Source organism: Kwoniella europaea, chromosome 1 (assembly GCF_036810445.1).
Source record: "Kwoniella europaea PYCC6329 chromosome 1, complete sequence".
In the NCBI taxonomy this organism is placed as follows: domain Eukaryota; kingdom Fungi; phylum Basidiomycota; class Tremellomycetes; order Tremellales; family Cryptococcaceae; genus Kwoniella; species Kwoniella europaea.
The window spans coordinates 14,826,014-14,852,028 of NC_089487.1; the positions used below are offsets into that span (position 1 = coordinate 14,826,014).

Below are 26,015 nucleotides of genomic sequence, written 5' to 3' on the forward strand. Positions count from 1 at the left end.
ACTATTAATAAAGTGGCCCCGGATCGTGGCGAATTGCAAATTGTCATGAATTGCCCTATCATCCTTTCAAAAAGGTTGGATGAAAAAACCTTGACCTAAGTCCTTCTGCAATCCTCTGGCCTGCACAGCTTCGCACTTGTTCTTGTCTACATGGTGTCCATCTATCGATGGATGACGGCCCATACCAGAAAACGCCCTGTTGATAATTGTCCTTTCATTTTATCTGTCAAATGATTTTGGAAGACATGAATAGAGCAGACTGGTGATGATTGATTTGCTTGCTTTGGTGATACCGGCATATAAAAGAGCTCAATGGTGAACTCTCTCAGCTCGTGTTAATTTTAATGCTTCAATTCTTATTCCACTTTGCCTTTGTTCGATATCGACTTATCATCAATCACTAGCCAAACACTATGTCAGGTGATGACATTCAGAAACAAGACGATACTTCGCAAATATCTGAACAAACCGAAACGGAGACTACCCGGGACTTTTCTCAAGGCCATGACGACTTGGCGCTGTTAGCTTTGAATCTCACCGACAGTCAAGTCGACCAGACCATTTTCAGATTTCGACAACTACACGTCCTAAATTCGACTATCGGGTTGAACGAGAGAGAATATATCGAGATGTCCAGTATAGCTAGTAACACTGATGTCATATCCCGAGTCCAAAAGCTCATCATAGAAGCTACGATCAATAACGGACGAATTACTACTGATGGCAGCCGTGCTTGAGAAGCTACTGTAGATTGATGAGGTGAAATGGCGGAAATGGCACTCATGCAATATAATACTGTACATGTGAATCATACCTTCATTCCCCTCATTATAGTATGAGTCTAGATCTTATCAATCGCATGCATTCTCGTGATCCCATTCGACTGAGATCATAAAGCTGGCCTTGCACAGCGATGGTATGGCCTGCTCGCATGACATACGGACCTGTAGGCTCAACTGCATTTTCGAAGCTCGTGCAAGTGGCATTCTTTGTTTTGGTTGATCAGTGCGAGAGCTTTCTACTCAGGTGTAACATTTCTGCGCAACATCGATCCCTTTTTTGCTTCTATCTTCTGATGCCAAGCATACAGTCAGAAATCGGTCCCCTTAGGTCTGAATGGTTGAAGGTCACCTGTTACCAATCGAATCTCTGCATCGTCACCTAAAAGAATCCCATCATTCGCCATTCTCCCTCCAGACATCATCTTAACTGGCTAGAATGTTCAATGAACACGCAAGCAAGTGAGTCTAATCCTGGAGAAACCTCTGGAACAACGAAGAGAGCTGTTGAAGCTATTGGGACAGTTTCCATGGGTAGTCAAGGATGGGTATCGCGCGAGGGTAGAACGCTTGACCAAAGTCTAGTAATGAATACGGTTCTATTGGTAAACCAGGACCATATCCACAATGGACGGCATCTTTGAAGTTGTAAAGTGCATTGCGTCATTGTCAAACTGTACATCCTCATTCTGGTACAGTGCGCGACTTGTAAGAGGCTTGTCCTTTGCTTTGTTGTGGAGAACCTTTCATAGGACCTTCCTTTGAGAGCCGACGGAATCCATGCGAGGGCCAAGGTATACTCAATGTACAGTACATAACGCCAGATTGCTACAGGCATTGATGATAACTATCTCGAGCAAGCTTCTCTCGCCACTGACTTCACATATCTATCACACAGCAAGAGCTCTTCTTCTCACCACACACCAATCGAGACAATCGTAACCCCAAAAAATCCCTAATCTATTCTCACCAGTGTCATGTCCGACTTATCTCAGGCAATAGCCAGATTCAAGAATACATCAACTCAATTAGACCTTCTCACCAGAGTTGAATCAGCATTAACAGCCGCATGGCCCCTACCATCAAGGAATAGTCAAGAGTATTTTGAAGCTCGTAAATTACTTAGCGATCAAAAAGTTTACAATACTTTACGAGATGCGAATCAGAATGTACATAGTGTGTTGAATGATCACTACTTCCCAAGACTGACAAGGGACGATTCCTCACTTGTCCAGAGAGTCGATAGAGCGATGAACCTCAGTGTTCGAGCCTTAACGACAGATACTATCGTGTATCCCGAGCGACTGGAGCTAATGAACCTGTTGGAAGATGAAGAAGTGAAAACGGGTATCAAACAAAGAGATAAAACGGCATACAACAGGATCATGACGGGGTACGGTGGAGGCGTGAAAAATACTTGGCAATGGACGACTAGAGGTGGACCTCCCAGAATCGGCGAGGACCCAAGTTATGGCTGCCGCAGTACTACAACTACCCGATACCTGGCTGACGGTTCGGTTGGGGTCAGGGACTGGTCAGCAAATGTAACTCTTCCAACACCTGACATAGTTCTAGCTAGCCTTTCTCAAACCCTACGCAACCTTATGGGCCGGGCAGACACACAGCCTTCAGCAGTGACGAGCCAAGGAAGTGCGGCAGACGATGAGGTCGAATCAGAAGGAGAATATGTGGACAGTCAGGAGTATAAAGATTCCGCGAATGATTCGATCGATTCACAGGCCTAGGTCGTATAGGTGGCCTGTTCAAGGTGGCGTCTGAAAGTCCAGATGTCAATAGTATGTTTACAGTATAATCGTTTACTCGGTGCCACCTGAGACGCCGCAAATGACTTGATGATATTCGACGAATGCAGTACAGTATTGATACATATGCGTGACGACTGTTTGCTATATCATAAGCCACTGAGCCGGGCACATTCCGTTATCGCCTCCTGTCCCTGTCCCTGTCCCTGTCCCTGTCCCTGTCCCTGTCCCTTTCTCTTTCTCTTTCTCTGTCCCTATGCCTATCTCTATCCCGCTCATCCCTCCTCCTATCATTGCGATCTCGATCATCCCTCTCATCTCCCTTCCGACTGGAAGGCGAATAGCTTCTTTCCCTCCTCCTCTCGTCTCTATACCTATCTCGTCCATAATCCCGGTCCTTATCCCGATCTCTGTACTCATCTCTATCCCTATTCCTATCGTCCCTATCTCGCCGTCTTTCTTCATCAAACCTCCTGTCTCTTCCTTCGCCCCTATACCTTTCAGCCCCACGATCATCCCTATCCCCATGCCTATCTCTATCGGTATATCCATCTCCGTTGTTACCCCATTTACTTCCTGATCCCAGTTGAGCGGTATTCGCACTTGTACCGTACCCTCCTGTCAAGGAAGCTTGTCCGGGATCGTTGATATTGTTGTTCGGACAATCTAAGAGCAATGGAAAAGTCAATATCTTACATGGTCAGCATTCAGGAGGGAGTTGACTGACCTTTACGCAGATGCGGACCACCACCTATAAAGGAAGAGCCATATGGTTAGCCGTAATTCCGATGCAGCCATAAGAGAAAAGCCGACGTACAGTTCCAACATCCCGTCTGAGTAGTCGCTACACCGCCAGCACCCATCTTAGATGTGTTACCCCAACCACCTTGTGAAGTATCCTGATCCGCCAAATGTGTATATTTCGACCTTGAGGCTTTCCCGAAATCCCTCACTTGCATAACCTTGGGTAACATCGACATATCCACGGAATGCTCGGTAGCTCCTGTATAATCTCTTTGTAAAATATCGTCGTCCTACATTCATCCAACCAATCAGCACTATCCCATTCAATGGTTTTGTTGCATCATACTTATAGAGAGGTCGTGAACAAGACTTACCTGGTGGAAAGCACCTTTGTGATAATATTTCTGTAAGAAACCCATTTGACCCTTTTCCTTCTCCCTCGTCTTGTTGGCAAACTCAAGATCTTCCGCCATCCTCTGTTCCTCAGGCATGGCTCTACGCCTCTCAATCTCAGCTTGCTCTTCGTCCCTTGCTGCTTGAGCCTGTTTATCCCTCAATAGTCGGGAAAGTTCTCTTGCTCGCCAAGCGTCGAATTCGGATGTGGGATCAAGGCCATCGGTATCGTCAACTGTTTGTTCAACAGTCTGCGCCTCACCTATATCAAGTAAGAAAACGGAATACCATCAGTCGATATCACAAAACAGATTATGTACTGTCTGGAAAAACGAGTACATCGTGATCTATTCACTCTAAACGGGATGGGAGTTTTCGCTCAAAGTGAATGCCCACTCACGCTCGGCAAGTTCCCTCCGTATAGTCTCCCCAGCCAATTCCTTACTGGCCAATTTCTTCTCCTCCCTCATCTCTTCTTCCCTCCTTGCGGCTTCTTCAGCTTCCTGAGCAGCTTTCTCGGCGGTAGTATTCCTTGCGTTTTTCGGTTTGAAAACAGGTCGGAAGACGGGTTTGGGCGGTTCAGGCTCTGATTCTTCCTCTGAGTCCGTCTCATATTCACTTGACTATATGGATTCAATGGTATAAGCTATAGCCCGCCGTGAGTCTAGACAGGAACAGCTTACCTCGTCCTCCACACCCGGTTTAGCCTCTTCCTCTGATTCTTCGTCGGTTTCTTCTTCGGATGATTCTTCTACTTGGAGATATCAGTTTGAGATGGTGCTCTGAGTGATATGTTTTACTTGACTTGTGTGACTCACCTTTAACACCACCATCCTTGCCTAAAGGCATCTTCGTACCGCCCACTTTGACACTACCCAACTCCATCTTGACCCCTCCCCCAGGCATGATCACTCTTCCAGCCCCACCAGCCACATAGTTCTTATCTATCTTAGTGGCTTCGTGTCTTTTCTTTATCTGCTGCTGCTGCTGTTGTTCCTCTTCATCATCGTCCGATTCGGAATCTGAAGGAGGGGCGTCGGGCGCTTTGCCCTTGAAATATCGTATTTTGGTAGGTTTGGGTGCAGGCTTGGATATCGCCGGACGAACTCCTGTGGGCGGAGGAGGCATTTTGGATCTGTCAGTAAGATTGACGATGAGTGAGTTGTATGAGCTGGATATGGGGTTGAGATATGCAGGTTTGGATTGTTATGTATCGCGATGAAAGATGAACGTTGAACGACGAAGGGACGGAATCAAATTTGGTGCGAGAGCAACTGAAATTTCAACATCCTCGGTCCCATTCGTTCGACCTCCTCTTACATTGCTCTTCTTACGACTCTCTTGAAATTAGACCAGAACCATTTATCCAGCTCAGCAAGCAGAAAACTGCACGGCTTCAAGTCAATAACCCTCTTGACGAGCGATGCGAGCTCCCTTGGCTCGACAAGTAGCTAAACACCTCTCATTACAAGCTAGACCTCCACTTTGCTCGAAATGTCTTCGACCCATCCTACAACAAATCCGAAACCATTCTTCCAGATTCAGTAGTCCTCAACGAGTCAGGAGGACTTCATCAGAGTTCTCTTCCAGACATAGGGACAGGGATAGGGACAGCTATCTCACTCTACCTGGTCCAAGCTTAGTAAGTCACATCCATCATTCGATATCCAAGCCTAGCTGACTTGTTCATCGATAGTCTCGCTCAGAATTATCTGCGACTGATGAAGCTTTGAAAGAAAATTTCGATGTGATCTTCAGTCGATCTTCCTCTTCTTCTTCACCAACTCCCCTTCGAGATATTCCGAAGATCGCAGAAGCTGTATATCCCCTAATATTTCGAAGAGATCTCAAATCACTGTTAGATAATCACTTAGAACAGATATCAATCTCGCTTTCGAGCACCCCTGATAATATTCGATTTACAGACGAACAGCTTCGTCAAGCAATCACTATCTTGAATCATTGTTGGACCCGATCAATATTGCTCAACTTCCCGATAGAAAAACAAGAATTGCTCGGAAAGATTTATGCGGAATTCATCATTCGACAAGCCCTCATCTCCAATAAAGACGTAGTACAATTGATCTTAGAGGTATTGGAATCTTTCTTGGAGAAACGATCGAAATCTGATTTACCTATCTCCAGAAAGATGGCAGTCGTATGGGCCGTCTTGAGAACGAAATTAAGAATACAGGAACAGCCGAAGTTTCCTTTCATAGTGGTTTCTTCAGCGAAGCAAGATGAGAAGGATCAGCTGAAAGACTTCTTAGAACCTGTCGGAGAAGATGTGGATCTGTATATTGAGCAACTGCAGAAGCTGCTAGGATGGTCATACGGATACGAATGGTCGCTACAGCGTATCAATAAAGAAATTCATGCGTTGCGCAGGAAAGAGGATTATGAGGGAATAATCGCTTTATGGGAGAAATTCAAATTACAAATATCATCATCGGACGGGAAGAATCTTGAAACTCCTGAGAAAAATGATATTTTATCTCTGTTTCTTCTGACTTTTAAACGATCGACTACGCCCTCTCGTTCGTTCGAAACTCAATTCACCGATGTTCTCAATCATTGTAACAAACCTTATTCACGGAACATAACGCAGGCTCTGTTGGCGCTTAGAGCCAGATCGGACGACAAGACGACCAATGCAGATGCAAAAGTAGGACAAGAGGTCCTATCGCTAGATCATGAAGATACTCAACAATCTCGTTCAGGCAATGCTCTGGAAAGTATGAAGGCCATGTGGAAGGAAACGAAAGAAAAGGATTTGAAGATGTATATGATATACTTTGATGGACTAGGAAGGCTGGGAGATCTAGCGGGATTGAAACAAGCTTGGATCGAGCTGGTGAAAGACCAGCGGGCGAAAGAGATCTATATCAAAGAGGAAAAACTGGGTGAGTTTGGGTTGAGCATAATAACCATAGAATCGGATGGTTAGCTGACTTGGGGGTTTCTACTATTGTAGATTTGTCTACTGCCTTCCCACCTACTCAAGCTCTCAACCAGATGATCTCATCCTGTCTTCTCGTCCCTGACGGTCCAGCAGTCGCACTTGATCTATTCGCCCAAGCGGTCTCTCCAACATCTAGCGTACCCATCAACTTGATCACCATCAACACCATACTAAGGCATCACGCCCGTCAAGGCGACTTATCATCCATGTCATCCCTATTCACTCTAGCCGAAAAACTCAGCTTGAAACCTGATATCATCACTTACACTACGCTGGTGCAAGGATTACTCAGAGGGGGAAAGATAGAAATAGCCAAAAAGGTATTAGAAGATATGTCTCAGCAAGGTATATCACCTAACGAACGTATGTTCTCAATGTTAATTTCGGATTTATCCAAGATCGGAACAGTCAAATCATTATCTCATGCTGAAGAATTATTGAATTTGATGATTAAAAGTAAGATGAGGGTGAATGAAGTTACTTGGACTGGATTGATCTCTGGGTACTTTAAGAATGGCTGGATTCAGAATGGATGGGATACGATAAAACGAATGGAAAGAAATGGTACGAAATTGAACAGAATAGGATATAATATCTGTTTTAAAGAATATACCACCGCTGGAGGAGAAGGAGAACAAGGAGGGATAATGAGATTATGGAATAAGATGATCAAAAGCGGTATTTCACCTAATAGCGATTCGTACCTTCTGGTTCTGACCACTTTAATACATCAGAAAAATTGGCAAGATGCGGATAAGGTTTTGGATGATATGAAGAAAAGGGGATTTAGAGTTGAGAAAGGAGCTTTGCAGACTATTGTAAATAGAGTCAGAAATAGGAGATAGACTTGACATGATATGATAACCTGATCATACGTATATGAATGAGGAATGACTACGTGAAGAATGCTATTTATACATGATGATCGATTTATGAACATTGTATGTTATCATTACATGTTGTATGATGCTCAGACTATACCTTTCTCTATCCCCTGTGGTGATCTGAAGCTATATTGTGAATGTGTTTTGTGCGATCCTTTCCATGTTGATCTATATTACCAATTTCTGAAAGACAGCCTATGGGTTCAACCCGAAAAACGGTCTTCCGAGAGTACCCAAACGTTGATACCTTGCCCAAGCTATAGTGTTGACAGATATTAGTCAGTAAACCACCATGACTGACATCGAATCTGTCTACCTCCATGTGTGAAATTGAAAGGGGCAGTAGATCGACCACTTACCCCAATATGACCACATCCTACCAAACCACTTCCCGATAGTAGGCATGACGACTATACTCAATACCACTTCTAGCTGTCTTAGCGATTCTTCCCATTCCTCCTGGATCATCGCTTCTAGTTCTGCCTCTGTGTCCGCTTGCGATGATGCATCCGAATCTGAGTCTGATTCCAACGATGAAGGGTAGGAAGGTAAGGAGGAGGAAGATGATGCTGGGGAATGTGATTCTGTGGGGTTGCCTTTCTGGGAGGGAAATGGGATTGGCATCTTTGGTGATGGTATTGGTCGTACTTGTGGGCTGACCTCTGTGTCTCTATAATCGTATAGTCTGTTTTCGCGTGGTGAAGCGAGTATACAGAAGGGGAAAATGAATGATGTCCAGTTAGTGATCGGAATGTGGGGTTTTGTTCACTCAAGATCATGATGCGCTCGGACCTCGGTACAATCCACAGTCTAGTACTGTACGGTGAAAGGTGGAGGTAAGGTAATACCCATCTCCCCTCTTTTGAGCCTATACCTATCCACCTATTTCACTTCTACCTTACCACCTTGAACACACCTCGCATACTCATACATCGCTCACTCATATGCTCGACAAATAGCTCAGGACCAGCTCTCTCCCCCTTCATTGCTCTGCTCTGAGCGATGCCAACTCATAATCGATATCCACCAGGAGTAAACCCATACGCTCCATCGACTTCTTCCAAAACACCAAGGACACACCGACCCAACCTACCATCCAGACCGAATTTACATGCTCCGAAAGTATTGCTGGACGATGTGGATATAGAAGATTTTCATCCTCCCGAATGGAGGACTGTATTGAATTCTCGTGTGGATCTCGGTATGTCAATGATCTTAGCTTTGCGCTCATTTGAGAAGAAAACTGCAAGCTGATGGCAGGCTTATGAGATAATAGGTTATCCCGATTTCTACCCTTCTAGGCCTGGATTTGATCAACCTGAAGATGTGTTGACAGAAGAAAATGTCAAGAATGGCTTTGCAGGGAGGAATTTTATTGCTGTTGGGGTGAGTCAAACGACATATGTAACTGGTTTCAAGCGAAACTACTGAGGTAGCTGATTTTTGGAAATGCAATAGGCTGAGGTGTTCTCCATGCATGGCCCGATACATAATCACCTAACGTCAGGAGGATTAAATCTGCTTCAGAACCTAGGGAAGGAGTTGATAGAGAAAAGGCAAGAGATGATGCCTAAAATTGGGTAAGCCTGTATCCAAAATCAATTCCGTTGCCTCACAAAATAATTCAGCTAAAATCCGTTTATGGGTGATAGTGAAAGGTCCTTCCGTATACCTGTCCGAGTCACTTACAACGATACCAAACGACTCCAATTCCTGAACGACCTGGCTAATCCGAATGTCCCATTATACAAGTTGATGAGGACTCCTGTCCCGCATGGATTCAAGGGAATCGAATTACTCGATTCAATGTTCTCACCTAATATTGGACCTCTGGGACCAGGACATAGTAGAACACCGAGTGGAAGTAATAACAATACCAAAATCCTCTCTGACCCCATACCTCTAGATAGGGCATTGTGGTTCATACGGGTTTTAGGATCCAATGAAATTTCAGCTCATAGAAGTAGAACTCAACCCCAACCTCAACATCACCAAAATACAAATGCAACCCCTAACACACCTGTAGGTGTCAGTCCTGCAGCACCCACCCCTTCTTCGACTACCACTATCACTACCACACCTACTCTACAGGTTTCAAGCAATGATTGGTATACTCAGGAATTCACCAATACCTTTATATCCTGGTTGAGAGTTCAACTAGGTCAATTGTCTTTACCAAATAACAACCCTAAAACAAACGTGGCGAAACCTGGTGTACCACCTCCGAAATCATCTGCGGGAGTATTAGGCGATGAGAAACTGAGGAGTAGATGGTTGTCCAAGTGGGATTACAGGTGCGTTGACCTTTGACCGTGTCGGCCGCTATAATAGTGTACTGATACTTTGAAGTAGCACCCAGCTCATGCGAAAACTGCATCGGCGTCAACTACTGTCATCCCGTCTACTCAGCGGCTGGATGGCGGATTTTTTAGGATACGCAAATCTAGCTCAATTAGGTTTTCTTGCCCAGCTGATAGGAGAGTATCTGGGGGATGTGACCAAACATCTTTGTAATGCTCGACAATGCGTTAGAAACGCTTGTGAAAAGCTCAAAGAGGTGAGCGAGAGTTATCGATTCTCAATCGGATCATTGGCTTATGATGCAAGATCTCGCAGATTCAAGCTTCGCCTGCATCAGGCTCAATGATCAAGGTCGATTCCATGCTTACTTCCATTATCAAGGTTAGTCCGCTGTACGCTGTGATTCCGGAGAATATGTCCAGCTGATCCTACTTGTAGTCATTGAGCGAAGCCAATCAAGAAATCCTATTGAGCCCTACGACCTGGAAATTGCATTCGGAACTACTGACTACCATAATACCCGATCAACGACCTAGCATCAGGATACGAAACGAAGCTTTATGGTTCAGAATAAATGTGGACGAGAGGTCTTCTAGTCCCAGACGTCAGCAGATGGCAGAAATGCAGGTAAGTCAATGAACCCAATTCAGTCCAATTCATTGCTGATGGTTTTGCTGTGCAGAAACTCGACTCCATCTGCGAAGACACCAATATGCTTGAACTGACGCGGTCTTTCTTTGACGGTACATCCTCGCCCACGAATACTGCGCCTGAAATATCACGACTCGAGGACAAGGTATTCATTCTTCTTAACTGGGCTATGGGTCTATTCCAACTAGGTAGCCATCGACCTTACGCCGTATATACCCTGCTAAAACATTGGCACGATCAACACGAAGAACACCAAGCGAAGCAAGCCAACCCGCGCGTCATTGATCTGTTTCCAATATTGTACAAATGGCTAGATACGTCTGCAGCAGCTCGGAAAGACGAAAATGTGCAAGCTATTGGAATCACTATCGGAGAGATAACCCGACAAGGCATGTTCTCGTACGGCAGATATCTTCAGACACTCATTGCAAAAGGTCAAACAGCTAGAAGTCAAGTAGCAGGACAGTCCCCATCACATCATTTAGCCTTGCTCAAGGTTATGCCGATATTCGCAGTTGCCAAAGATCTGGTTCAGCAAAGAAGAATCGCTCTATGTGGAGATGATCATGAGAGTAAGATAAGGGAAGATACAGAAGAAAATGCTTTGATGGATCAATTCAGAGATGAAGTGATGGAATACGTCCCAGAGGTGTTCGGTAGAAGTGAGTAGATGATTCGATATCATAATGCTGATCGGTGATAGGAATATACAAGAATAGTGCCGCTCTTCGCGATATCATCGACTATCAGATACCTTGCTCGACCAAAATGACTAGATATCTATACGTCCAGGCTAGATTTTGGCTTGCTCCCGAAGCTGGGAGATACCTACGAGGCGACCATCAAACACCTCCAATGGACGCGTCCACCTTCTCTCGGATCATGCAGGTTTTCCGAACCTGTCGAGGATACGCGACTATAGCGGATTTCATCATTCGGGCTCTTCAAGATTCAGAGAATATGGAGGTACTTGATGTGATCATCGATATCGTTAGGAGGGATGCGGACGTATGGACCGCGATGGACGGTTGGTCGAGACTTGGTGATAAGTTGTTGGATCGATATCATACCTTACAAACTCAGGGCAGACACCATGTGAGAACATTGGAACTCTTAGGTTATCTAGTCAAGAAAGGTAGATTAACACCGGATGAGGAGGATGAAGTGAGACTCATACAATCGGAATTACCGAAGGTAGGTGACCGTTATCTAAGCAGTTATGTGCTGATCCGTTTCTGTGCAGTCACCCTGCCAAGACTTACCTGCGAAGCTTGAATTCAAAGAAAGTCTTCACGGGATGCAACACATGCTTTCGTCTGGGAAAGAGGAGAATGCCGCAGCTCTCGCACCTAAACTCTTGGTTAGACATGGATCTTTCGGTAATTGGTCGAATCAATGGTGGTTGACGATCATTGAACATGTCCAACATCCTTCGTCACATGTATCATACGACGCAACACTTCGAGTAGTCACCTCACATATTCTCAGTGTCTGTAAAGACGTTCAAGATCAATTAGAAACCGTCATATCAGCCTGGTTAGAAAGCTTGGCGCCTGTTGCTCTGGTCGATATGTTCGGGAAGCGATCAGGTCTATTGATCAGTCATCTACTATTAGATTTGGTCGTGAAGCGATGTGTCACGACCTTGACACTACTGGAAAGGCTGATCTATCCAATGTGGAAATATGTCTCATCAATCATCCTCACCCCTCGTCGACGGTTATCCAGCAAACAGATACAAGCGGTGACCAATTGTATCAATGTCGCATCTCAATTACTAGTGTCCCCTCCGCTTGTATCCACACTACCTCCTTCGATACCTACCCATTCTCTTATCGTGCTCGCCTATCGCCAAGCAGTCTTTTGCGGAACCTCTGTGCAAAACCTAATTCGCTATCTCCCTCTACTTGTCGTCCTACAAAAAAGTGCTATGTTATCGGAAAATACAAACTCGCTCATATCATCCTTGCTGCGTTGCCTAGCTATGACAGCTGAATTCAAGACTGCCGCCTTTAGAAACCTCAGCGTGCTTAAAGATACTTTCTTATCCACAGAATGGAGCAAACCATCTTCTTGTCATGGGTTGGAAGCTGGTATGGAAGATACTTTGAAATTGATTATGTCGGAGAAACCGCCAAGTGAGTCTAATCTCATCCGTTAATCAGACATGTATACGTTTACTGATGTGTCTGGTAGACGCATCTACACCTGCAAGCAAATCTCGCGTGACGACCTTTGACAATACTGCTCGATTGAGTGCTTGGAGATGGACCAGAATCGTACTTGAGATGCGATCTGATTTCAAGGGGTTGGCGACTCGAATCAACAATGGTGAAGATGTGGCAGAAGCTCGACAAACGTTACATCGTCAGGTATTAGCTACGCTGGATAGGGCAGCTACTGCGGACGATACGGACCTACTATGCGAAGCTTTCAGAGGGATGGATAGTGTTGTTACTCAAGAAGTGAGTTTGAGCTTGTGGACCAACTGAAACTGATGAAGTGTAGACCCTCGTAGCTGGTTTAGATAGGTTATCGAATTTACTCAGTCAAGCGATTGGAGCAGAGACTCAAAATCATCTAGAAGAACATATCAAAAGTATCGAACAGATATTAAGAATATTGGATAGTACCTTTCATCAAAGATCTTCCAATCCTATAAATGAAAATACAATATTATCGGCAAGACATAAATTATTGGATTTGCTGACTGTGGCATTACAATCGATCGAAAGACAATTATCAGATAATGATTTGGTGATTCATCATGATATCTCGACTCCACCTCAACCTGGTGAATTGTTGAAAATAGTTTTGGACCTTTTGAAATTTACCTTAGGGTTACTGGTGATTGAGTCAAATTCGCCTACGACACCGAAACCGAATTTTCCCAATTTAGCGGTAGGGTTCTTCAAAGTCATGCTGGTGAGTTACTCCCCTCTTCTAGTGGCTGATCTATGATGATGCTGACACTGGTGCTTCTTCTTAGTCATGTCATGATGTATTGGATGAGGAGTCTGCTCAGATGATGTCTGACATGTTATCGTATATCATCGATAGTGAGTCATACCTACTCGTAAAAATGTTTAGCATACTGAGGCTGATGTGAAATTTCAGGTACACCACCTCAATCCAGGATATTCTGTCAAACCGCTTTACTTGGCGAAACCACTTCTTCAAACGTTCAAAATATCCTGTCATCAAAACCTATCTTGGCAAGTGCTTTACCGCACTTATCACCCCTAAAACGAAATATGGCATTGTTAGCATCTTCCACTGAAGATGAAGGTAATGGACATAATTTAGATTCAGCATTGACGATGGAAGAGAGACGGTGGGAATTATTCGAACAGATTAATCCGATTCCTAAGAAACCTAATCATCAAGATTTATATTTGGTCAATAAATCCAGTATCAAAGATACGTCATCAATATCGATGGGGTTGTTTAATCCGAAATTCACTAGAGATTGTTTGCCTCACATTGCGAATCATTGGAAAATCCCCTCCGATAATGATCAAGAAGAAGATGAGGAGCATGATCAGGAAGATGAAGAGGAAGAAGGGATCTTACCATGGGAAAATTACGCTTCGGAACGTACAGTTGGAGATGGATTCAATGAGAGTTTATTCGAAAGACAGAGATCTACGTTGTTATTTAACAATTCAGAGGAATTGGGATTGGCTCAACCAAATATTGGTTCTGATGATGATGATTTGGAAGTTGAGATCCCCTTGGCTTTATCACTTTCGGCAAGTAAGAAAAGAAGGATATCGACCAGATCACAAACCTCGCCTACTAAATCGAACATCAAACCAAAAGGGAAAGGAATTGGAGCTGGGTCGAATAAAGATCCAATTTCGATTGAGGATAATTCTTCTTCTGACGAGGATGATTCAGATGACGAAGAAGACGCGGAAGTAGTCGAAGTGAAACATCAACCTTCAAAACGACCTAGGACTGCGTCTACGTCAACAGCTGCTAGAAGGCCTTCTACGAGTGGGAAAGCACCGGCTAAAGCTACTGCGACTGCTAGGAAAAGCGTAGGAGGGAAGAGTGTAGCGAGGAAAAGTACTGGTGGGAAGAGTACGAGAGGAACGGGTGGGAAGGCACCGAGAGGTAGAAGGAGATCGTCCCAGGTTGATTAACTAGTTGATCATCCACTTCATTATTTGAGTATCATGGATACGGAGATCTTGGTTTTGTATTGTAAAGTAATGATATATTCAGTACTGGACATAAATATGTTGTATGTATGCATCTACCTTGTGACTTTGTCTATATCCCGACTTGGGAGTAAGGGGTATGTATTATATTTTATGCTTTGTTCATGGTATACCACTTTCCTTGTTGGACTTCCTACGCCTACGCCTTGTTCTTCTTTGCCTGAGCTTCGTTATATATCTTATCGTTCAATCCAGCTTTGTTCCTTGCGATCTGTTATGCAGGTATATGAAAATTAGCGACAATTAGCTTTTGTGAGCTTGTTGTGGAAGGAGTGGGTTGGACTCACCTCAAGAGCGTAGAATTGAACTCTTGTGACTAATACTGAATTTTCCTCGGAATACAATTCGTCGGATCTTCTTCTGATCAAAGTCCCGAAATTATAATCTGTCACTCTTTTCTCGTACTACCACGTTCAAGCCATCAGAACAAGTGATAAATTATACGTTAGTTTTGATTGTACCATCCATTTGGTCCAGTTTGGTATGAATTTAAGCTTACAGGCATTATGAACTTTCTCCATCTCTCTTTACCCTGCGGCGACTTCATGGCTTCTTCGTCTAACACTCTGAGATTATCTTCGAATTTAAGTTCGGGAAATTCATCAAGGAGATTACCATATAGTTCTTCATCGATTCTATAGCAATGAGAGTAATCGTCAGTATTTGACCAATGTCTGATTTGGATATCCAGAAATACCTGTCTCTCTTTTCCTTGACGCCATATATTGATCAAAGGTTCATCCCCTTGCGAAGAATGCTGAAATACTCACGGGGTGAATTTTATTTTACTTGGTGGGATACCACATAACAATTTCTCATATGCCTAAATACCAAAAGGCTATCATCAGTACCGATATGCTTTTATCAGAGCCACATATCCCTCGACGGTGTAACCCACCTCTAAATGCTCGACTGTCTTGACTGCAAATTGCATCTCGATTTCTGGGTTGTTACCAGCTGTCTCAGCGTCGAAGTCCATATTGACGATTTTCTTTTCGCTATGTTTTTGGAACAAAATGGATAGATGGTGTTTGGGTGGGATGTATCAGAACTTGCAAGTTTGCAGTTAGTCCGCTTCCAATCTGATGTAGTCGTCTAATATGTAATGAGTAAAGAATTGAGAATTGTCAGTTGTTGAAAAAGAAAGACTTTGGTAGCATGTACCAGCGTCATCTGTTGAAAAATCTGAACAACAGAGATGACTCGTGGTGAACACGTGATTGAAGTCAACAATCACATGGCAGTCTCCGTCGGAAGTGGCAGGGGTCTGTGCGACTGTTCTGTTGTTTTGACACGAGTGGGATGTGGATGTATGTTATGTGATATGTGTCTCAGGTGGAAAAAGAGGAAAAGCAAAAAGGTATCAGTAGCATCTCAAACATCATCAACATCATCATCAACAGTAGCAATCAACAACCACCGATGAGCATTCACTCCTTCCCACTCACATAGTCGAAACGATCGGGTACACCATCATGCCTTCGAACAACGTACCGTTCCCTTCCGCTCCTGTCCTACCGGTACCGAGACAACCATCACCTCTATCGTTCTCATCGATAGCAGATGATGCTGGACTAAGACCACCCCCATCACCCCCTACTCCCGCGTCATCATTCCTCGGTACAGGTGAATCAGTCTCGTCTTCCTCTTCATATAGAGCCCCAGCTTCAGCTTCAGCTTCATATATCACACCTACTTTCCCAAATGAACCAATCATGACTTCACCCATATCCGGTCCATCAACAACATCACCCTCAACCATCAATTCACCTTCACCTACCTCATCAAGTAAACTAAACGTACTCGTACCAGTAAAGCCTCTGCCAGATTCTTTACTCCTACGTTCAACGTTATCCGCTTTGGAGCATTCGACATCCACTCTCAAGAGATTATCCAAATCAGTCTTGAATTCCGCATCGGTCGTAGCAGCCTTGGCGGAACAGCTAGAACGAGCGGAAGACGATTTGTTCGCTGCCCTGGGTGATTTAGGCAGATGGTTGGAGAATGGATATGGACTTCAAGCAAAGGGGAGTGTGTGGGATCCTGAAGGAGGTATAAGGAAGGTCAGTAAAGAACGGAGAAAGAGGGAGAGGGAAGATCGAGAAGTTTGGGTTGAGAATGGGCTGAAAGCTATAAAGGCGGAATTGAAAAGACAGGGATTGGCTGGTGGTGGTGCACAAGCTAGATTCGATGTGAGTGGTCCTATCCTGCTCCAGGCCTCCATTGTTCAGCGAGAAGCTAAATTGCTCTTATCCATGGTGCATAGAACACTGCAAAACAGTTTTACCACCAGACATCTGTCTACCTATCACCTCAGACTACCCAAGGATCCACTCTAGCTGGACCATCATCTCAAACCCAACTCAACTCCAACACCTCCGCTTCTTCCTCTGCATCTACCTCATCACATAATCCAGCTGCTCCATCCGATATGGCCCAGGCTGTTAGACATGCTCAATGGGATTTAGCCCGATATAACCATCATTCCACGCTGCTATACGCTGTTCCGCCAAGCTCGATCGGGTGTTTGGATCTGCTAGTAGGTTTATATGGCTGGGTGGGCGGTCTACTGGGCGAAACTCCAGGAAGGAAAGATATAGATGATGAAGGAGGAGGTACGCCACCCTCACGACAGAGAACTTCGACTGCACCAATAAGTACCGGGAATTCCGCTCAGTTATTGACTCGTCGTGGAACGCCACCACCATCCGGCTCCGATCTCCTCAAATCAACTCTGTCGATCTCCTTAACTCAGCTTGCCAAGACTCGCTCGGAATTACTGAAAGCTTGGGCAGAGAGGAATCATCAAACTCAAGTACTGGAAGATGAGGTGATTCAGCGTCAAAATGATTTAGGTGTATCATCGCCTGACGAATACAGTTCCTCTAGATTCAGCGAGTTCAACGCGATCACCCCGGTTTCATCCGCCGGTATCGAACACAAGAAAGGAAAGAAGATGCACAAGATCCATCGTTCGGTCGGAGGCAGACTAAGAGATTTTCTCACGCCATCTACTAGCTCGAACGCTCTATCTACGCAATTGGGTACTGGTACAGGCGAGAGATTATCTAGAATAAGTCTTGATGGTGGATATGGAAGAGGGGAACTCAGTGCTCCTGCGCCTATACGAAGGAAAACTACAGAGGATGGAGCCACCCCGGGAACAGATAAATTACATACTCATCCTGAAATACCTGGAGGTCCGCAATCATCCAATTCTGCTCCTTCGTCTACTCCAACTCCACCTTTACCTCCCGCCAAAGAGACTTCGCCCAGACCTAGATTACCTTCAAGGCATAGTGTTCAGATGCCCACTGGGACAGATTACGTCTCGCCTTTCATCGCGTTGAATCAATGCCCTGTACCGCCGATCCCCACTGAGAGCTCACCTGATTTGAGGTTGTTGACTTCTGATAAAGATATGGTGCGACATAGTATAGATGGTGCGCGACCTTCTGTCGGTGTTGGCGGTGTAGGTGGATTGGGAGCTGGTGGGGATGAAGATGAGAGAAGGGAAGAGGCGGGAAGGAAGAAGGAAGGTATACTTTGGGGATTGGGTAGTTGGGAGGGACTGAATAAAGCTGGTGGTGCGAAGGGCAAATGGGAGAGTGAGTGTTAATCCCCTTTGATGAAGTTATGGATCGGACAGCTGATGAATTAAGTAGAGTTTTGGGTGGTATTGGATCATTCGAGGATATACGAGGTGAGCTATCCATCAACATGAGATTTAGAACGGGCAAGCTGATTGTGATTCTTGCCATGGTAGTACCGCGATAACAAGACGGGTGTTCCTGAAGGTGCTCATGCGGTGATTGATCTGAAATTCGCGAGTGTCAGAGAAGGTAGAGGAACGGATAGACGCTTTGGTGAGCTTGATAGCATGTGTCGAAAACTGTTCACAGAGCTCATGGTTGTATCTTCTGGGTAGTGTTTGAAATCGTTACGCCCTCTCAAGGTAAACGTTTGTACCAAGCTACTTCTGAGACCGAAATGAAGGTGAGTGCATCGTCATAATGGTTCTGCAAGTGTACGCAGGATCAGACATCGATGGAGCTGACTTCACACCACTTAGCTATGGCTTTATGCGATATGCAACGCCATCGAATCATGTATAAACGGAACTTCCTCCGTTCGCACATTCGACGCATCGAAACTACGTACCGTCTCAGGTTCATTGGACGATCATGCCTTGCCTGCCAGAGGAAAACTCGGATTAGGTTTCAATAGCCGAGCCATTGGTCTGGGATTTCCTATACCTCCCAATGGAAGACGGTCGATGCCTCCTACACCTACTGAACACAGTACTCCCGATTCATCAATGGAAAAAAGAACACGTAAGACCAGCTTGAAGAAAATGCTCAAACAGTCTGGAGAGAAGTTATCAAATGTGGTCAGTGGGAATAACGGAGGACATAGGAATTCGTTTGGAGGTGAATTGGATATACCTCGACCTGTTTTTGGTAAAGCTGGAAGTAGGACTAGTTTACCTCTGTCTACTCCTGAAACCGATAAATTCATTATGCCTCCTCCGCCAGTACCGATATCTTCTAGACCTAAGACCAACCCTACACCTACCCCAACGCAAGATGGTGAAACAGGTTCATGGGCTGATGGAGAGATTGAAAAGCGTGTATTGGAAATGACCGGATTAGGCCTAGGGCTAGGTGATATACCTTCCACTTCTACATCTAGGGAAGATAGTCCGAATAGTGTGAAGAGAAGAGTCAAATCTGAAGCTGTTAGAAAACCCACGCATCCTTCACGATCGGGATATCACGCGAGTGAGTCTGGCGGGGAGCCCATGAACAGATCGAAATCGCAAGATGCTTCCCCCGCTCAAGAAGGAGGATTAGATATGAAGGAGTTGAGAAGGATTGCAGATTTGGATGGGAATAGGAAATGTGCGGATTGTGGAAAGGGAATGAAGAGTAGTAGATGGGCAACTATCAGTGAGTCATTCATCATTCTCATCCCCATCCCCATACCCATTACAATACATCGATGTCATCTTCAGATGTATAACCCATTTGCTTGCTCTGTTGCCGTCTTAAGCTGACTTACTAACAGGCCTCCGCGATGCGCCCATGGTCATGTTTATATGTATAAGATGTTGTGGGATCCACCGATCGTTGGGTACACATATATCCAAACCTCGTTCGGTCGATCTGGACCTTTGGACTCCTGAGATGATTGCGTTGGCTAAACAGTGGGGGAATGAAAGGGGTAATGAGGTTTGGGAGAGGACTTGGGAAGGTGGGAGAGTAGGAGATGAGTGAGTTGCTGAGATATCTTCTCTTATCTCAAATGATTTGCATTTCAAGTACCATCTTGATGCTGATGCTGTTCGGTGGATGATTGGATGATCATAGTCGGATAACAGATTTCATCAAAGCGAAATATGTGGAAGGAAGATGGTTGATGGATGAAGACAAGTTGAAATTTGGACTAATCAGTGGATTGCCAATGGTGGGAAGAGCTATCTAAATGCAATTAGTATGGAGTGAGACTATACGACAATCTATAATTCCTGTTATCGATATTATAATAATACACCATATAATCTTGTTGTGATTGATATTACTCGGAACTGGAATTGGAATTGGAATTGGAATTGGAATTGGGAATGCAATCTAATGATAATGGGTGAATGACGATGAGCATATCTTATCGCGATGTAGGGTGATAAGATGCTATCGAATGATCGAGCAAATCGACTGAGCCGATTGGCACAATTGGCAGACTCCCTCAGTTATCTCTCAAACGGCCAATCGGGTGAATCTGATCATCTGAATATCTTGTCTGACGATGATTTTACGTGCATACGCTGATGGTGTTCCAGGCCGTATATCGTACTCTCACTGATATACATACCCCTATCGTACCGTTTTTCGGGAATCCATCCTCAATATTCCGCGACAAGTGATACTCGCACATGACGTGCAGTTTATGAGAATCATGCGCATGCTTCAAATGACGGCGTGTCGAACAATATAGACTTCCGGGATTTCCATTGCGTTGCATTATTACATTACGTTGGATCTGTACAAGAACAGATCGACTCAGACAGAGACTTGATGATAAGGTAAGATGATGCAATAATGAGACGAGTGTCACCCGAAGGTTGCAAAGTTCTGATGGCGTGTTGAATGATTGAATGACGGGAATATATAAGATTGTATCGTTTGAAACTAAATAGAGCTAAGATACCAGAACTTAGGGATCGGACATTGATCACTGCGCTAAAGTTATAACGTAGATACATAAAGGTATAGCATAGCATATGGACATATATATATACTGATAGACCTCTGTATAGCGCGTTAGTTTCATCCATATATCTACGCACGACATACAAAGGTATCCCAGTACGTTGACTATGTACGATACCACCCGCAGATCCCACCGATCAACGGATGGACCATGACATGATCAATCGAATGGAACAATCAGTACATGATGAATTCAGGGCACATCAGAGACGCGACTGACATTTCCGCGAATTCTTGTACCATAAGAAAGCTGTTCCTGAGAATTCAATAGGAATATCGAATCCCAGTAGCAAGATGAACATGAACATTAGATTTGTGGTTACCCTTAAGACCTCCTTCAAGCCTCGTTCACAATTACTTCATTTACGCGACCACACAGAACATTACATGGTTGGTCAGTGTACTACTACATTACTTTTCCTTCAACATTTACCAGCATCGCACGGTCACTATCATCCACCTCTTCATTCTCATCGTTCATCAGTCATTTGTGGAATTACAGTTCAGAATCATACACACAGAAACGCACAATCACACAACTACAGGGGGAAAAAACGAAACATCTTTTTTCTTACGCTCTGCCCGCTCTTCCTTGTCTCCCTTCTCTCATAATTCGCGTCGTCATTTAAACTTGCTACGTACTATTGCTTCACTTTACTCACTCCTTCCCATAGCTCAACTCTCTCTGTACTCTGTATGACCATTTAACCCTCATCGTTCGTTCTTGTTGCTATCTGCTATCTTTGTAAAACGGATTTTCACCTTGTCTCAATCTACTTGTCTTTTTTACACTTAATCCCTCTATCTATCACCCAATATGGCAGGAGGTACCAAACGATCCCGTCAAGATGATATTGATACACCCATCACTCCCCCTTCATCACAAGAAGTAGAAGATACCCCTACGCCAACTCCCACTCCCACTGCTACCCCCACACCACCTATAACACGTAATTCATCTTCCTCAATTCATACGAGAAGGCAAGCCACCACCAGTACCAACAATGACAACACCACCACCACATCTCGACCTCCATTGACTCGATCGTCAGCAACTCAACCACCACCACCCCGTAATAACGGTTTGGGCAGGTCGAACTCTCTGTTCAACATGTCAACTAGAAGATCCGGTCTCACCTCCATTTCTTCATCATCATCTTCCTCTTCTTCTACCTCGTTTGCTGTCCCTTCTGGTTCAGGGTCAAGTAGGGTCGGGATGTTAACGCGTACTCAATCTACCCCATCTATCACTTCGCCTAGTCAACTCAAGGCAATCGCAGGAGGAAGTGGCGGTAGTGGGCCATCAGGAAAAGGTGATCCCGAAGATGGTCTGGGCGGCGGTGGACCTTCAAAGAGGTTCGGAAAAGGGAAAGAGAATATCCCACCGAAGAAGGACAATAATGAGAATTCGTCTTCTGGCTCTGGTGGACAGGAAGGTGGCTCTCAGAGGAAAAGACCTAGAGTATCAAGTAGAGCTAGTATGTCCGGTTCAGCTAGATCGAGGGGAAGAAGTGGCAGTGTTGTCAGTGTGAGGAGTGAGACTAGTGGTGAGTACCACAATTCGTTATTCTTCTGCTTCTCTTTCGCTAACAGTGTTGCCGTACAGGTCGACACTCTTCACTCGCTCCTTCATCTTCTGCTTCCTCCATTGCATCATGGTCTGCGCGTCTTCCTTCTCCCGCTCCTTCCCAGGCATCGTCCATCACCCCCTCACTTGATTCGGTCACTTCGGCCGATCCTCTCGATCTCATCAAGGACGAGGACGAGTTCGACGTCGATAAGACCCCTACCAAAGCTAGACCAGTCACTCGATCGACCGTGCTTCCTCCTACTCCACCACCTTCTTCCCCTTCCCTACGTGACGTCGAGATCAAGTCCACCACCGAACGCGTCAACCTCATGCGGGTGTATAGCGATAAAACCGAAACCGACGAGGATGTGAATATGTCAGGAGACAAAGAAATAAAATTGAACCCATACAAACAGCTCAAAGCTCATCTGCGACTATCGTCTTCCACCTCTGAATCCACATCTACCGATAAGGTCATCATCGGTCGAGAAGAAGAGAAAAAGGTGTTGAGATCGTATCTGACCAACAGGAACGATGTTGATGTGGGCATGTATATCTCCGGTCCACCAGGTACAGGTAAAACCGCTCTGGTCACTGCTCTAGGAAGGGAGTTGGCTGAAGAAGGTTGGAAGGTCGTGGAATTGGGATGTATGGCTTTGAAAGTCACTGATATCTGGAGGAGGTTGGGTGAAGAGTTGATTTGTGGGAAAACCGAAAAGGATGTAAAGGACTTTATCGCTCAGGCGGATATCAAAGTGTATGTCACAGCTTCCTTTTATATCGAAAGGGATTATCCACTAACCACCTTTCGCTTATCTCCAGGTTCATTATTCTCGATGAAGTTGACTCTTTGATGCCACCACCACCTTCTATAGCGCCTCCAGCCACTTCCCACTTACTCACTAAGCTTTTCTCTCTTCCTTTACTCTCGCCAACCGTCAAACTTATCTCTATCTCCAATACACTCGATTTAACACTTCGAGCTCGACTTGTTCTACCTGATAGCGCTCAGCCCTTGGTCCTCCCTTTCAAAGCTTATAATGCGGGTGAAATGGCACCTATCGTCTCATCTCGAATTGCTGCTGCAACTGCTACCATGTCTAACGAAGGACAAGCCATCAAGATCGACCCTACCGCCATCACTCTCCTGACTAAGAAGGTCGAAGCTCAAAATGGTGATCTCAGAATGTGTCTTGGTGTACTCTGCTCTGCAATCACTCTAGCCGAGAACGAATGGTTGAAAAAGAAATCCAACCAAGTCTTAGGGGATGGTGGAGAGAAGAAAGAAATTCCAATGACCAAAATTGCCGTTACTCATATACTGAAAGCTCTAACTTCTTACACTCAACAATTGAAATCTGCCGCTGGGTCGACATCTTCCAGCACCGGTAGTGCGACCAGTAAGAAAATTAGATCGGTACAGATCCAAGGTAAAATGGTTTTAGTATCGCTTCTAGTATACTTGACTAGGGTGAAATACGGGTTGAATGGATGTCCATCTATCTCTACAAGTAATGGACAAATCACACCTCCGCTTACACCTTCGAAATCTTCTTCCAACCTGAACGGTGAATTGACTGTACAGAACTTGTATACAACATATTGTCACTTATTATCACATGATCATTCACCTTTCCCACCATCGCCCGAATCGGATTATCGAGATTTACTATCCAACCTTGAAACGTTAGGTCTGGTCAGTATAGTAGGAGGTGGTTCAGGATTAGGATCGATCGGTCTAAGTAGATCTTCAAGTGGAGGAAGTGGAAGTTCGACGAGATCTAAATGTTCCTCGGGAGGAGGTGGGAAGATTGAATTGTGCGTTAAAGAAGAAGAATTAAAGGATGGTTTAGGTCTTGGATCTACAAAAGTGCAGAACAAGGGGATAGCTGAAGAGGAAGTGAATAAGATTTGGGAGAGGGAAGAAGGGAGATTGAAGAGGATGAAAGAGAAGGAAAGGGCTAGACAAGTTGGTTTGGCTGATGGGACGAGTGAACAGTATATCTAACGAATTCGATACTTTCACTTCAAGATAAATCACTTTCATGTTTTTAACATTACGATACTAGTTTTAGTCATCTCTGTTTACAACATTACATAGGAAATTTTTTCCGCTTTACGTTCTCTTTTTTATCTTTTGCTCTGCTCAATGTGCTCTTGTAGGATAAGATTAAAACGGATCATCATGCTTGCTCGGATCAATCAATTTGTATATAAAAAAAAATTCAAATCAAATCAAACGAAATCAAAAACACATTTTTATCAATTATCAAGTAGTTTTTACCAATTTCCTATCAGTACAGTTTATAGTTATGATTGCTTGCTTTTTATGTTTTCATGTTCTTTTCCTTGTTGATATTTATGATTTTTATATGAGTATGAATATATTGTTCAATCCGATCGGATCCCATCTCAAGTATAGGGAGGAGACGCATAGCATGGGTTTGAAAGCTAAGCTTGAACATGTCTTTGATCCTTGATCCACTGAATCTCCCATACATGTTACAGATATCGACATTGATCATCAACGTCCTTCTAACGTTTACAGTATCGTCATCTGCTTCTTGCGCTGAGTAGCCTTTGAATTCTTTTCCATCATATTTTGAAATCCTAAGATTCCCGCTTGGATATCATATCTTCACTCAGTCAGTGGTCACTAGCTCCTATATATCTACAGTGTATAAGCAGTTCTGAATCCTACGTGTGGACCTATATTCGTCACTTCATTATATCATTTCATATGTACATGCTGCTATATCCTTTGATGCGTTATTTCCTTTGAACTGTCAATATCGTACAGTGAGTATTTCATTTCGCGTTCAGTTCTTGGTAAGTATAGTAATTAGATAAAGCGTGACAGTATCAAATGAAATTGCCCAACCCCGCTTGTGAAGCACATCACAAGACTGACGGTATCAAGCCATGTCTTCAAGCAATTATTCACACAATCAGGTAAGTGACATTGTTGCCAAAATCCCTTTATACAGTATACTGACTGTACTTACTGTCGCCACTGACCTGTGAACAGCTGCAGCAAGCCATCAAAGCGATGATACTCACACTAGTAATAACACCAATACCAATTCCAATACAGATTCATCTCACACAACCTCAAAATGCCTTACCATCCGATAGAGATATCTTATACATGTCTCCCAACGGCCAGAGAGCTGTTCTCAACAATTTAAGAGATAAGGTTTCCCAAGGTTTTCAACTTTCTGACCGAGAACAAGAGGTTAAAACCCAGATCGAAAGTCTAAACTCGGTAAAAGCAGCGGAAAGATCTGAAGAGCTACACGAGACAGATCGATTCAGGGGGAATGGGATTATCCAGATTCTGTCAGGAGTTTATCTCCCATGTCTAGCTTTAGCGGATTTGGAGAGGTTGACGAGAATGAGAATGAGAATGAGAATGAGAATGAGAATGAGAATGAGAATACGGATAAATGATCTTGCTGGTTCAGTATATATCA

At 44.3% G+C, this 26,015-nt stretch overlaps 10 protein-coding genes across 10 annotated transcripts; 7 read left to right on the top strand and 3 right to left on the bottom strand.

Moving 5' to 3' along the window:
- Positions 1 to 413: 413 nt before the first annotated feature.
- V865_005661 (uncharacterized protein) lies at positions 414 to 737 on the top strand (the record flags this gene model as incomplete). The annotated part of the gene is made up of 1 exon (XM_066229430.1): positions 414 to 737. One exon carries the CDS (start codon positions 414 to 416, stop codon positions 735 to 737), a length of 324 nt encoding a protein of 107 aa, XP_066085527.1.
- Positions 738 to 1,756: 1,019 nt separating this feature from the next.
- V865_005662 (uncharacterized protein) lies at positions 1,757 to 2,524 on the top strand (the record flags this gene model as incomplete). The annotated part of the gene is made up of 1 exon (XM_066229431.1): positions 1,757 to 2,524. One exon carries the CDS (start codon positions 1,757 to 1,759, stop codon positions 2,522 to 2,524), a length of 768 nt encoding a protein of 255 aa, XP_066085528.1.
- Positions 2,525 to 2,720: 196 nt separating this feature from the next.
- V865_005663 (uncharacterized protein) lies at positions 2,721 to 4,807 on the bottom strand (the record flags this gene model as incomplete). Its single annotated transcript, XM_066229432.1, has 7 exons — positions 2,721 to 3,208; positions 3,270 to 3,293; positions 3,360 to 3,576; positions 3,661 to 3,941; positions 4,080 to 4,302; positions 4,363 to 4,430; positions 4,498 to 4,807. The coding sequence occupies 7 exons, from the start codon at positions 4,805 to 4,807 to the stop codon at positions 2,721 to 2,723; spliced, it is 1,611 nt and encodes a 536-aa protein (XP_066085529.1).
- Positions 4,808 to 5,102: 295 nt separating this feature from the next.
- Positions 5,103 to 7,486, top strand: V865_005664 (uncharacterized protein; the record flags this gene model as incomplete). Its single annotated transcript, XM_066229433.1, has 3 exons — positions 5,103 to 5,321; positions 5,376 to 6,582; positions 6,654 to 7,486. The coding sequence occupies 3 exons, from the start codon at positions 5,103 to 5,105 to the stop codon at positions 7,484 to 7,486; spliced, it is 2,259 nt and encodes a 752-aa protein (XP_066085530.1).
- Positions 7,487 to 7,720: 234 nt separating this feature from the next.
- V865_005665 (uncharacterized protein) lies at positions 7,721 to 8,149 on the bottom strand (the record flags this gene model as incomplete). Its single annotated transcript, XM_066229434.1, has 2 exons — positions 7,721 to 7,782; positions 7,885 to 8,149. The coding sequence occupies 2 exons, from the start codon at positions 8,147 to 8,149 to the stop codon at positions 7,721 to 7,723; spliced, it is 327 nt and encodes a 108-aa protein (XP_066085531.1).
- A 378-nt stretch (positions 8,150 to 8,527) lies between these two features.
- On the top strand, positions 8,528 to 14,625 carry V865_005666 (uncharacterized protein; the record flags this gene model as incomplete). Its single annotated transcript, XM_066229435.1, has 14 exons — positions 8,528 to 8,726; positions 8,802 to 8,911; positions 8,984 to 9,105; positions 9,178 to 9,819; positions 9,878 to 10,082; positions 10,142 to 10,207; positions 10,265 to 10,453; positions 10,509 to 11,139; positions 11,181 to 11,671; positions 11,721 to 12,615; positions 12,674 to 12,942; positions 12,986 to 13,402; positions 13,467 to 13,536; positions 13,595 to 14,625. The coding sequence occupies 14 exons, from the start codon at positions 8,528 to 8,530 to the stop codon at positions 14,623 to 14,625; spliced, it is 5,337 nt and encodes a 1,778-aa protein (XP_066085532.1).
- Positions 14,626 to 14,842: 217 nt separating this feature from the next.
- Positions 14,843 to 15,682, bottom strand: V865_005667 (uncharacterized protein; the record flags this gene model as incomplete). Its single annotated transcript, XM_066229436.1, has 5 exons — positions 14,843 to 14,914; positions 14,991 to 15,107; positions 15,203 to 15,338; positions 15,474 to 15,526; positions 15,602 to 15,682. The coding sequence occupies 5 exons, from the start codon at positions 15,680 to 15,682 to the stop codon at positions 14,843 to 14,845; spliced, it is 459 nt and encodes a 152-aa protein (XP_066085533.1).
- Positions 15,683 to 16,178: 496 nt separating this feature from the next.
- V865_005668 (uncharacterized protein) lies at positions 16,179 to 20,187 on the top strand (the record flags this gene model as incomplete). Its single annotated transcript, XM_066229437.1, has 8 exons — positions 16,179 to 16,895; positions 16,970 to 18,311; positions 18,369 to 18,406; positions 18,470 to 18,545; positions 18,632 to 18,699; positions 18,776 to 19,652; positions 19,771 to 19,975; positions 20,073 to 20,187. 8 exons carry the CDS (start codon positions 16,179 to 16,181, stop codon positions 20,185 to 20,187), a joined length of 3,438 nt encoding a protein of 1,145 aa, XP_066085534.1.
- A 1,602-nt stretch (positions 20,188 to 21,789) lies between these two features.
- On the top strand, positions 21,790 to 24,550 carry V865_005669 (uncharacterized protein; the record flags this gene model as incomplete). The annotated part of the gene is made up of 3 exons (XM_066229438.1): positions 21,790 to 22,519; positions 22,579 to 23,299; positions 23,365 to 24,550. The coding sequence occupies 3 exons, from the start codon at positions 21,790 to 21,792 to the stop codon at positions 24,548 to 24,550; spliced, it is 2,637 nt and encodes an 878-aa protein (XP_066085535.1).
- Positions 24,551 to 25,464: 914 nt separating this feature from the next.
- V865_005670 (uncharacterized protein) lies at positions 25,465 to 25,992 on the top strand (the record flags this gene model as incomplete). The annotated part of the gene is made up of 3 exons (XM_066229439.1): positions 25,465 to 25,494; positions 25,571 to 25,777; positions 25,858 to 25,992. 3 exons carry the CDS (start codon positions 25,465 to 25,467, stop codon positions 25,990 to 25,992), a joined length of 372 nt encoding a protein of 123 aa, XP_066085536.1.
- Positions 25,993 to 26,015: the final 23 nt, after the last annotated feature.